Genomic DNA, 11,732 nt, shown 5'->3' on the forward strand with positions numbered 1-11,732 from the left:
CGGGCCGGGGGGGGGAGGTGGGGGGAGGAAGGGGTTGCCTCGGTAGCAACGGCGCCGGCGCCGCGCCACAGGCGCGAGGGCGCGCTGAGCCCAACCGCTCTCCGTAGGCGCCGGCGAGGGGCGGGGTGAACGCGCGGGGCGGGAGAAGGCGGGAAGCGCCTCCAGCACGTGGTCAGCCGGAGGGGGGGCGGGGGGGGAGAGGGGGGCGAGGAGGGAGGCTCCGCCCCCTCGGGGGGCACGGGCCAATGAGCGCAGCGGCCGGCGGAAGCGGGAGGGCGGGGCTGGGCGGTGCGCGGTGCGCGCGCTCCCCGCCGCCCCTTCCCGCCGGCCGCCGCAGTGGTCGGGCGCGTGTGCGCGGCGCCGTGCCCCGCCGTGCCCCCGCCCCCGCCCCGGCCCCGGCCCGCCCCGGCCCGCCCGGCCTCCCCGACCGTCCTCGCAAGGTAAGAGGGGCCGCGGCGCCCCTCGGGGCCAGCGCCCGGGGCTGCGCGCGGTTGGGCCGCGGCGCTGAGGGGATGGGGAAAGGAGGGTGAGGTAAGCCGGGGGCGGGCGCCGCCGCCACCGAGGGGAGGGAAGGGAAGGGGAGAGGAGAGGAGAGGAGAGGAGGGCGGCTGGGGGCCTCGGCACGTGGCGGGGCGCGCGGCGGCTCTGCGCCCGCCGGGCACGTGTGGCGGAGCGAGGCGGGCCCGGCCCGGCCCGCCCTGCCCCGCCCCGGGGCGCCGCCATCGCGCTGCCCCCGCCGGGGAGCGGTGGTTGTGTTCCCCCGTCTTCCCCCCCGCCCCCTCCCAGCCCGGCCCTTCCCGGCGCCGGGGCTGCGAGCCGACGCTCTCGCTTGCGTGTGCAGCCTCCCCCGCCGCCAGCCCCCCAGCGCCATGGCCGACGAGCTCGACTTCACCACGGCCGATGCCGGCGCCTCCTTCACCTACCCCATGCAGTGCTCGGCGCTGCGGAAGAACGGCTTCGTGGTGCTCAAGGGGCGCCCCTGCAAGATCGTGGAGATGTCCACCTCCAAGACGGGCAAGCACGGCCACGCCAAGGTGAGTGGCCCCGGGCGGGCTCTGTAAGCCCCAGTCTGTTGCAGCGCCCGCAGTGTGCGCTCCTGCGGCTCCTGGCCCTCCCAGCGGCATCGCTGTCTCGCTGCGTGGCTGGCCGAGAGGGAAGGGTGTAGCGTTCCATTTGGCAGAGCGTTCTGTATCCTGCCTTGGCTTTCCTCGCAGCAGTGTCTCACGTGCCTCATCGGTCTAGAGTTAGCTCGAGGGCTTCCAGTAACGTTAAGGAGGAAGGACTGAGGACAGAGGGTTGGGTTAGTTTTTTTTCTCCCAGCTTGTTAAAAAGCTTTAACGCTGATAGCGATAAAACCTGTTTCTGTAGTGGGGGTAGAGTAAGTTCTGGAAGGGGGGCTGATGAAATCACTAGGGTGTGATTGGATTGTGCTGTCGCTACCCACCAAAGCACTTTTATGTCTGCCCGTGCTAGCAGACTTTCACTGTTGCAGCGCTCGACTTACGCACTTACTCGAAGTGCCCATCTTCTGTTACATAATCCAGAAGAGCTCAGCGGACATTTGTTACCTCTGTGGGCCTGCTCTGGCCCTATTTTGCTGGCTCGCCTCGCTGCTTCTTTCCTTTTTTCAGCACTGAGTGAGGAGTACCTTCCCCCTCCTGCGTCCCAGCAGGGACAGCTTAGGCTGCTGTCTGAGGCTGCAGTCCTGCTGCCTAAGCAGTTGGCTTATGCAGCTGTCCAGAGCTTGGACCGAGGCTAGACTCCCCCTTCGCTCATTCAACGACACTTTATGGTGGGTATATTGGAGTTTAGAGACAGATCTGTTACAAGGATGGACTAATTAGACTTGTAAGTTTCCACAACCTTGTATGATACGTGTAGGTGCGTATTTAGGATTTGTCAAAACTAGAGTATACCGAGCCCTTGCCAGTTTTTTCCTTTTTCCCCTCCCCTTGCCTTTTTTATGGCTTGTTTTATTAGACAGATCCAGTTTTCTTAAATACTGAAACAGTTGTGAGAGCAAAAGGACCTGAGAAGAGCAGGCTATGAACTGGTAATCCAAGCGTTAGCTGCAGTGGACAGCTGCTGCTAGCATAAAGGGAGGTGGGAGCTGCTTTAATCTCTGCATGACCACCTCTTCTTTTCCCTTTAACCTTCGTGTTGTCACCGACACTGTTGTGTTTCTCAGAACAGCTAGAACTTGAAGTAAATGTTTTTTTAACTGCTGCATACTCTGAGCTCTAGCTTGCTGCTGTAAAACTACAGAAGGCTATGGAAGATAATTGTGGCTGGTCTTTGGTCTTGTGTAGTGTTTCTATAGCGTGCTATGAAAGGGTGTGAGAGGCCTTCTCTCGGTGTTTGGGCTGCTTTCATACCGCAAGCAAAGGGTCTAGGCAGAATCTGGTATTACACGTGATCTCTTAGGAAAGTGCATGGAACCAGCAAGACCAATCGATGGCGATGGCATCTTGCTTCTCTAGGACAAACAGTAACTGATGTTATTTTTTGTCTCTTATAGGTCCACTTGGTTGGTATTGATATCTTCACTGGTAAAAAATACGAAGATATTTGCCCATCAACTCATAACATGGATGTTCCAAATATCAAGAGGAATGATTACCAGGTGAGTTAACAGATTCCTCCCACACATTAAGAGGCTTTATACTCCTAATACCACACGTAAACTCTCTTCATCCCAAAACTTGCCTCTCAATTAATGAAGTATTGTTGTCAGAATTAATGGAACTTGCCTGTCTAGACATGACGTTGCTGAACTTGTAGCATTTACTGAATTGTTAAAACTGTCGGAGCTCGCTGATGGAGAGCTCCTTACTGTACTAACAACCTCATGTTATAGTAGCAATCTTTAGAAATGACAGGTAATAGACATAATTCAGAACCGTGTTTTTTCTGGCTCATGTTGTAAGGTCACTTCTTTATTCTTTGTAATACAGGCATCCTTTAGAATCTGGAGAGAGGTTATCCCTGCTGCAAGTTATTATTAGTTAAAGGGTAATCAAGATCTCACTGCAAGTAAATTTGAATCTAAGCACATATTGTCATTTATAATTTCACCCTTACATAGGGTAGATGAATCAACAAGACAGGCTTAAACTGCATCTGATGCCAATTCTAACTTGCTACAGTGTTTTCTGCTCCTTGCGTGGAAGCTGGCTTTAGTTGATCTCAAGTAATTTTAGTGCTCCTGAGCTCTGCTCTGAACTATATGTATGGAGGGAACTTGGCAGGCTTCTGTGACTGCTGTAATGCCTTCTGTGATATGGATAGTGAGCTCTTAAAAGCAGCACGATTCAGGTTCTGAGTTGTAACACGTTGGCTATCTTCCCATTGTCTTGGGAGTAGTTCTGGTCAGGAACTGATGCATCCACATCAGTTGGAAAGCTGCAATTGCTTGACAAGGCCAAAGTTCAGAGTGTTAGCAACTCTTCAGGACAGCTGATGCTATTTGAATAAAGTGCGACTAGCCTGTCTTAGGGCTCAGACCTTCCAAGAGATTCTTAATGTTATCTTGGTGATCTTTCTCTCGTGTTCTTGGGTCCTTATTGCTACTGAAATTTTTTGCTGTTTATCAGACTTGTTAGGGCTGCCTTTTAGGTTTAGTGTTAGGTGTTCCAAGTTCCCTAACCTGCTCTGTCAAAATAGCTGTTCCCCTTAGCTCAGGCTTTCAGTTAGGCTGAAAACAGCATTATAAAAGTGGTCCAGAGCTTGGTGGATGTTCCCTAATTTATTCATTATCCTTTAATGTAAATGACAGTGTCTCATTGTACAAATGAAGGTATAGAAGTGTACAGTTCAGCTGTTGTGTACATGGTACACTTTATAAAAGCAATGCTGTTCAGTGAACACCATTCCAGTTATTGTTTCTAATTCACAGATGTAAAAAGCTGAACCAGTGACCTGGAAGCAGTACGCTTTCTAAATCACAAGGATGGGTTTTGCAGTGCCCCACACACTTGGAAGTAACCAGCAGGGTTCTGGTGGTTCTTGATAGCAGACTGGCTTTTGCTACAGTTGCCCTAACTCTCAGCCCTCTAAGCTGTTGTTAAAAATTGACTTAAATTAGGTTCTTAACTGTTATAAACACAGTACTAAAGAATTAATGTAACAGGTAGGGTTCACTGCCTTCTGCTTATCTTCAGCTACTGCCTACTAGTGACTACTGATGTTAAACTTCCTAAAAGTGAACTTCTCTTCACAGCTGATAGGTATTCAGGATGGGTATCTCTCCCTGCTGACAGAAAGTGGTGAAGTTCGTGAGGATCTAAAATTGCCAGAAGGGGATCTTGGCAAAGAAATAGAAGGAAAATTCAACGCCAATGAAGATGTGCAGGTAAGTATAGAGGGCAGACAAGAAGAGTTATGGTTAATTCCACTTGATTATACAATGAAGAAGTCTTATGCTGATATTGACTATTTGTATCTCTCCGTGAAGAGCCGGTTAGAAGCACAGGAATTGGTCCTTTGAGATGTAGAAGGACTCTTGTACTGGAGCACTCAATATGGCACTGACGCCTGGCTCGGTTGACAGTGAGGTGATATGGGGGTGTCTCAGATGTCTAGATAAATCCTAACAGTGCTGTCTGCACAGTGTGGATTGGAGCCTCCAGGCTTTCTTAATCGGGACCAAGTGTAGAGTTTTGTGGTGTAGTCAGAGTAGTCTAATTTGCTATGTTAGCAAACCTGTCTGCAAGTAGCTCTGCAGACTGTAGTCTATACTGGGCCACACCAGTTGCCACTTTGGCTCTATTGCAGGAGCTTGTTCGTCTTCCTCTGTTGTACAAACCTCAAGCTGCCAGCCAAGGCAATATGGCAAAGAGGAGGCAGCAGAAGAGCAAATTGGTGGGAAGGGCAGATATTGTGGAAATACTTCTAATGACTTAATTTTACCAGCTTCAGCTTCTCAAGAGCTTCTTCAACAGCACAAGAGAGATGGGATAGATATTAAAATGTGAAAGTTTGTAATTTGCAGGAGCGCTTCCTCTAGCATGGGCTGGAGTTCATCTATCTGTCTTTTCTTCCAGATATCCGTCATAAGTGCAATGAATGAAGAATGTGCTGTAGCCATAAAGCCTTGCAAATAAAGAGGATCACCAGGCTCGGGCAACTGCTCAGGTCTGGACAGACCACAGATCTATAAATTTGGTTCTTATTGTCACCAAAGCTCTGGCCTTCACAAGCAACCTCATTTCTTTTTTGACTTGTTAAAAAGCAGTGCTGGATTCTCGATTAGTGTTGCAGGCTAACTGGCAGTTTTCAAAATCACTGAGATTTTAATTCCTTAATTGTAACTATTTTAACATTCCTGTGGGTTTCAGCTATGGATCTAAGAAACCAATCAGGTGTTACTAGTGGATATATTTTTATTTGCTTGAGCAAACCAGTGTTTGTCTGTATGAACAGACAAAATACAGTATTCAGGGGCTTTTAGATAAGCTGGTAGGTATCTAGGATTATAAAGTGACCTAGAGCACAAATAGTATTTTTCTTGACATGTTTAGGTAGAACTGACAATAAAAGTAGCTTTTTTTTTTTAAGCTTAAGCGTTTTGTGGATTGGGACTCTTGCAGAACTGTAGGTGCCAATCGCAACTTTTAGACCAAGAAACTCAAGTGATCAAAAATGCCAGCTGGCTTGACCAAGCCCCAGTGGCCATGTGCAACTTAACTGTATTACCTCTGTATTCTTCTTTGCCAACTTGTTGGCTTATTGTAATGATAAAATGGTGTCAAAGCCTACCTGTGGTTTAGGCAGGCAGTTGGAATATTGGGTAGATAAGACATAGATAGGTCAAGGGGACACAAAGGTGAGAATGGATGTTAAAGCTATAGACTTTCACTCGAGGCCTTTGTCAGACTTGAAAAATAAAATAGAAAAATGCAGTTCAATTGCTTTCCTTTATTGTATTTATCTAAACTATAAAAGGGTGACAAACTCCATAGGAATCTGTTGCAGTGCTTCCAGCTTTAGGTTTTAATCTTCAGGTTCAGACCATATTTTTGTAGCACAGGAACCACGTTTTTCAAAAAGTGGGACAAACTGTAGCATTGAGCCTAAACTAAATGCATGTGATTCTTTTTAAAAAACAAAAACTGTTGTATTTTCAAAATAGAGACTTGACAGACAATACTGAACAACCATGGCTTAACTATAAAAGTAAATAAATTGCTATATAGTTATGAAAGCTAGCTCCTCTCCAGGGGAGTTCTGAGTCATTGAAACATGCATGCATGCCTCTAACTATTTAGTAGCTTAATAGGCAAACACAAGGCTTCACAGAACTAGTCATGGAAGGATAACTAGCCTGCTCCTGTTTAAGGCATTCAACTTGAATTCTAAGACTTGGTGACTCTTCATGAGTGGGAAACTTCCTTAGTCCGTGACTCAGACCTCTCTTCAGAGCTGATAAATTGTTTCATGAACTTGCCTTAAGCTTCAGTGGCTGTTGGCTAATGGAGGACAACTTGTAAACACACGGCATGCTGCCCTGAACAGCACGCACAATTCACACTCTGTTGGCAGCAAGAGTCAGACTTCACGCTGCTATTAACCGCTTAAAATGTTTTCAGCTTAATAGTATGTACTCTCTAATGCCCAAAGGGCTCATGGCAACTGTCCTGAACTGCCCTTGTACATACTGTGGCAGGGCTTAGCAAATCTTGGAGGTCTAATGTAGATGGCAAAACCATGCATTTTCCATAGACTTCTCATGACAGGGAGAGCAGTACAGTGAAGGTAAAGACAGCAATAAATATACTCTGGTAATAAAGCACAGTTACCTGGGACACCTGGCAGAATAGGATACTGCCGCACGCTCTTGCCTAGCACAATACACATTGCAGGTGAACTCTATAAATAGCACCTTGACTGAAATGGCAAAACAGCTTTTTTAAAAAAAAAAAAGCTGTAGATACAAGAGATTGAAATGCATTCAGAACAGTTTTGAAGTGCATGCTTAATAGTTCAAGGTAGTCTGCACTATGCTCCTTTCTGCCTCTCCATCGAACTGGGAGCGGAAAGACAGGCTTTGTTGGCTTTGGAGGTGAGTGCGAAACCATTGATGGTGGTCTTGACAGCAGTCTGAGCTGTGTGATGTCAAAGGGGAAGTCATAGGTTGCTATGTCAAACTAATGCAAGTTCTAATGCTATCCCTGCATTACAAATACTTCTAATATGCTTGGAAACGACAAGACTTGGATTTGTCCTTGTTCTGGTAGTGCTTTAGTCTACTTTCAGGTGCCTGTCTGTCCTCTAAAACCTTGTTGGAAGGCAGGTATTTGATGCCACTGGCCCACGATCTAAGCATTTACTTGGACTGTAAGCTCTCTGGGACAAGGGCTGGTTTTTGTCCTTGTTCCTACAAGTGGGGTCCTGGTCTGACTGGAGTTTTCAGGTAGTACAGCAATCTAAAGATAGAGGTTTTATGACCTCCAGCGTGCTGGAAGAGCCCTCCTTGAGACAGGGATGTCCCTCTATTGCAACCTTCAGTTCTGCAAGATTTCAGTGATTAAGTACTTCATTATAGGTTTGTTCTTATATACTTAGTTGTCTTTCGTGAAGCACTTCGAACACTATGGAAGTGCAGAGCATTGGCTCATCATGCATGAAGTTTCCCATAGGTAATACATAAGCATGAGTCTTAAGCATAATCTCCAAGTTTCAGTAAGGTTAAAAGTCGCTTCTAAATTAGAACATGTATTTGAGGCATTTTTTCCAAAGTAAGATGTTTCAGTTTACTGTCAGAATCGTTTGCGCCGAACTTCGTGATCAATAGTCCATATAGATGCGTATTTTTAAGATCCCTAACCAAATGCTTAGGGAAATTCTCCTTTCATAGCTTTACTTTAAAACAAATCTTACCAATGTACTTGTTCTATAGTACTGTCTTAACATTTAAATTGTGTCAAAACGGAAAACTATAAACTTCTAATAGCTGATGCAACTGCTTAGAGTAAAGGCTGTGAAAACTAGGAGGTGAAGACAAGTATTTCCACTCCAAATAATGCATTTTTTTTATGGCTCCAATTCATTGAGTTTCTCTTACTATTTTACAGAATTAGAAAGACTGCAGTGTTTCCTGCCTCAAATGTTGGCAAATAATACTCTAAGATTTCAATAGATCCTTCTAATTTTTGCTTATAATGGTGGTTTTTCAACTAGGCTCTTGCTAGTTGAGCCATGTTCTCAGGGCTGTTTTTTTTTAAGAAGTTAGCTGAATTTCATTGTTTTAGCGTAACTGCTTTCAAGCCTCTTGCAGGTTTTTCTAATCCACAATGTACCCAGAAATGGTGCACCATCTGTAGTTTCACAATACAGGTAATTTTACATAAACTGTAAAGAAATCGAATTTGTTGACAGTTCAAACTTATGGTTACTGCAGGTCAGTCTCACAGAATTAAAAATTCAATAAATCCCACTTTTTTTGGTTAAGTAATTAGAATGTAGTTTGTTACAGTAGAACTAAACTTCAGGAAAAAAAAAAAAGACCTTGTTAAGGATATTTTGAGTATCTCGCTTATACACTGAGAATGTTAACGAAGGCGTAGGTCCTGGAGGTGTTGTGGTGGAGCGTTCAGCACGGTACGCCGAGAGCATCGGGAGCCTCTCCAGCATCTGCAGTCTGGCCCTACAGTGTTTGGCATCTGAGAGGAACTTGGTTTGTGAACTTAAAATGAAACGTTTGCTGTGTAGCGCTGTTATCGCAGAAAACCCCTATTCTCAGTTGTCCTGTGCTGTATATTGTAAGCGTTAACTATTGTTCCGTGTGGCTTTCAAAATGCGGGGGGAGGAGCAATGATGTCGATGACTTGTTTTACTGATTGTAGCAAAAACCAAACCCTGTAAATTGTGTGAGCCGGGAACGGCAGCCCTCCTCGTGGTTCAAATGTGTGTCTGTTTTGGAAGCTGTATTGTTTTCAGCAAACGATGGGGGGAAAAGATGTACAATGTGTGTTTTGCTCCAGAAGTAATAAATATGTCAGTGCTGCAGGGAGCTGGGTGCTGGTTAAGATTACGGGGACCCTTGGAGAGCCTGTAGCGCTCCGGTGGAGTTGCTGAATGGATATGCAAGCTCCAACTCCGAGCTGCAGCCAGGAGAGCGTTCTCCAGGCCTCTGCTCCCCGCTGTCCGCCAGCACCTCAGCTTCCCGCGGGAGAAACACTTCACCGCCAGAGCGGCGCGGCCTGCCACTTGTACGAGAGCAAGAGAAGCGCTTGCCTTCCTGTCCAACAGAAATAAACAGCAGAAAATAAATAAAAAGCTGACTCATTCATGCTAACGACGCCTGCCGCCTGTCTGTGCCGCGGGGAGATGGCCGGCCCCGGCAGGGCCCCCCGCCTCCCAGCATGCCCCTGGGCCGCGCAGGCGCGCTGCCCCACCCCGCGCGCTTGCGTGATGGCGTCACCGCCGGGGTATAAAAGCGCGGCGCGGCCGAGGCGGCGTTCTTTCTGGGAGCGCGGCGGGCCGGCAGCATGGCGCCGGTGAGTGCGCGGGCGGGGGCCGCGGGCCGCCTCACCCCGCGCAGGGACGCTTGTCTGGCGGCCGTGGGGCGCGTCCCGGGCGCGGTGAGGGCCGCGACGAGGCGGGGGCCGCGGGAGCTGGCGGCCTTGCCGCCTTCCGCCGGTGGCGAGAGGGCCTCGAGCGGCTGGCGGCCGGGGCCGGGGCCTGGCCGAGCTGGCTGCAGTGAGCATCGCTCTCCAGGCGGTGTCGGCCTGGGCCGGCGCCCGCCGCCTCGGGGGCACCCTCTGCCGCGTCCCCCTTCGCTCTAATAAACGTTTTCCGAGTGTGGGTTGTTATTGTTAATGTTGGGTTTTGTGTGTGCCTGTGTTTTAGCAAAAGGACAGAAAATCTAAAAAGTCAACCTGGAAGTTTTGCCTTGACTTGACCCATCCTGTGGAAGATGGAATTTTTGATTCTGGGAATTTTGTAAGTCGTGGTTTTGCTCATATTTCTCGTGCATAGTATAATAATAGCCGTAGTACACTATGATAGCTGAGTTACAACTGAAGAGTTACACTTTAGACTAGTAAGATCGACAGCTGTTCTTTAAATTGTCAGCACTTTTTGAAAGCTTCATGGGTTTAGATGTCTTTTGTCAGCAAGATGGTTCATACCTATCCGTGACTAGAACTACTTTAAATTGAATCTTGTTTTAGCGTGGGGGTGATTTTTTTTAATTGTACACTGTAAAATATTAACTGCGTTGTAAATACTTGCTATCAGGACACAAGTAAACGGTGATTTTTAATACTGCTGTATGGCTAGGGTCCCTTCCCTAGTTCACACCTAGGGTGCCATTCCCTAGTGTTCTATTTCTTTAACGTTGAAACAGGAACAGTTCCTAAAGGAGAAGGTTAAGGTCAATGGAAAAACTGGAAACTTGGGCAACACCGTTCACATTGAACGTCTGAAGAACAAGATCACGGTGACGTCTGAGAAGCAGTTTTCCAAAAGGTTGGCACAGGTTTCCTTTTGTTGTACTTGCGACAGTGGATTTTGAACAGTCGTATGTTGAACCTGACACGCTTCTGATTCGTACAGAGAAGGTGTTAGCGCTAACCTTCATAGCACTTATAAATGTTAGTGAAAGATGTAATTCAAACAAATTTATAATATTAGATACTTAAAAACCTGCTTTTTAAAACACTTCGATTGCAAATTAATGCTTCCTCTGGTATAAACACAGTAATACGGAGATGCTTTACATAGGTTGTTAGAAGTATATCAAGGAAAGAGATGCTTTTAAAAGTCATACTGAATTCACATCACAGGCGGCTGTTTTATTACTTGTTTGTATTAAAATGTATGCGTACGCAATACATGTTGTTGCAAAAGAGCCCCTTACGTCAAATGAAGCCTTAAACCGCTTAGTGCGTGCAACAGATGAGTGCACTGGTTAGAGGTACAGTTCCTTCCCTGCGCCCCTCCCTGCATTTTGCTGATCCAGATGCACCAATATCTGTTGTGCGAGACCAAGGTTTAGAACCACTTCTCAATGCTTTTGAGTTACTGGCATTGTGCTATGTAGCCAAAAAGCATCAAATAATAAATTCTTATGTATCTGGAATGAAAATATATATTATCTGTTATATGTGATAAATTTTTATTTTTGCATATAACTAGTGTGTTGTTGCCCTGCTGGGGCCATGTCTTGGGCGGAGTGCAGACAGGAGTATGGGTGTTAAGTGAGAAGGTTCTAATGTATAATCACTGTTTTTTAAGGTACCTGAAATACCTCACAAAGAAGTACCTCAAGAAGAACAATCTGCGTGACTGGCTTCGTGTTGTTGCATCTGACAAGGAGACGTATGAACTACGCTACTTCCAAATCAGTCAAGATGAAGAAGGATCAGAGTCTGAGGAATAATTGAAGCTCGGCTTTATACTCAGTACAGCGTACAAAAGACTAGAACATCTATTTATAAGAACACTTAACTTATTGGTGAATAAAGATTTTGTACCCTGTTTGACAGAGCGTGGTTAGTTTTCTAGCCTTTTTCTTAAATCCTAATTAAAAACCATCACGGGGAATCATTTGATTTGCAGTTTTCCTTCCACTGCTAGAAATCAGAGCTGTTCAACATGGCATTGGTGAAAGTCCAAGTAGAAGGGAACTGAGCCCTTCGCCCAGTACATACGTAGGATGGTTACATCAGTGTTTAATTATATTTTTACGAATAATGCTAGAGTTTTGTGTGACTAAAAGTACCAGCTCC

The 11,732-nt window shown here is 46.7% G+C and overlaps 2 protein-coding genes across 3 annotated transcripts; both read left to right on the forward strand.

Annotated features, from left to right (window-relative positions):
• Positions 1 to 292: 292 nt before the first annotated feature.
• On the forward strand, positions 293 to 9,264 carry EIF5A2 (eukaryotic translation initiation factor 5A2). 2 transcript variants are annotated; one of them, XM_072866656.1, is made up of 5 exons: positions 293 to 440; positions 842 to 1,034; positions 2,519 to 2,623; positions 4,220 to 4,351; positions 5,043 to 9,262. In XM_072866656.1, the coding sequence occupies exons 2-5, from the start codon at positions 870 to 872 to the stop codon at positions 5,100 to 5,102; spliced, it is 462 nt and encodes a 153-aa protein (XP_072722757.1). In that variant the 5' UTR covers positions 293 to 440; positions 842 to 869; the 3' UTR covers positions 5,103 to 9,262. The 2 variants fall into 2 exon arrangements, with proteins under 2 accessions (XP_072722757.1, XP_072722758.1); XM_072866657.1 differs by lacking the exon at positions 293 to 440 and adding an exon at positions 445 to 531 and having other exon boundaries at positions 5,043 to 9,264.
• A 103-nt stretch (positions 9,265 to 9,367) lies between these two features.
• On the forward strand, positions 9,368 to 11,488 carry RPL22L1 (ribosomal protein L22 like 1). The gene is made up of 4 exons (XM_072866658.1): positions 9,368 to 9,497; positions 9,850 to 9,942; positions 10,349 to 10,470; positions 11,239 to 11,488. Exons 1-4 carry the CDS (start codon positions 9,489 to 9,491, stop codon positions 11,381 to 11,383), a joined length of 369 nt encoding a protein of 122 aa, XP_072722759.1. The 5' UTR covers positions 9,368 to 9,488; the 3' UTR covers positions 11,384 to 11,488.
• Positions 11,489 to 11,732: the final 244 nt, after the last annotated feature.

The sequence above is a fragment of the Ciconia boyciana genome, chromosome 7 (assembly GCF_034638445.1).
Source record: "Ciconia boyciana chromosome 7, ASM3463844v1, whole genome shotgun sequence".
NCBI lineage: Eukaryota > Metazoa > Chordata > Aves > Ciconiiformes > Ciconiidae > Ciconia > Ciconia boyciana.

Bases quoted from the DNA above. Each gene is read 5' to 3' on its own strand.
- EIF5A2 (XM_072866656.1), top strand. From the start codon at position 870: ATGGCCGACGAGCTCGACTTCACCACGGCCGATGCCGGCGCCTCCTTC. The intron at 1,035-2,518 runs GTGAGTGGCCCC...TGTCTCTTATAG, and splicing joins GCAAGCACGGCCACGCCAAG to GTCCACTTGGTTGGTATTGA. The intron at 2,624-4,219 runs GTGAGTTAACAG...TTCTCTTCACAG, and splicing joins TCAAGAGGAATGATTACCAG to CTGATAGGTATTCAGGATGG.
- RPL22L1 (XM_072866658.1), top strand. The intron at 9,943-10,348 runs GTAAGTCGTGGT...ACGTTGAAACAG, and splicing joins TTTTTGATTCTGGGAATTTT to GAACAGTTCCTAAAGGAGAA. The intron at 10,471-11,238 runs GTTGGCACAGGT...CTGTTTTTTAAG, and splicing joins GAGAAGCAGTTTTCCAAAAG to GTACCTGAAATACCTCACAA.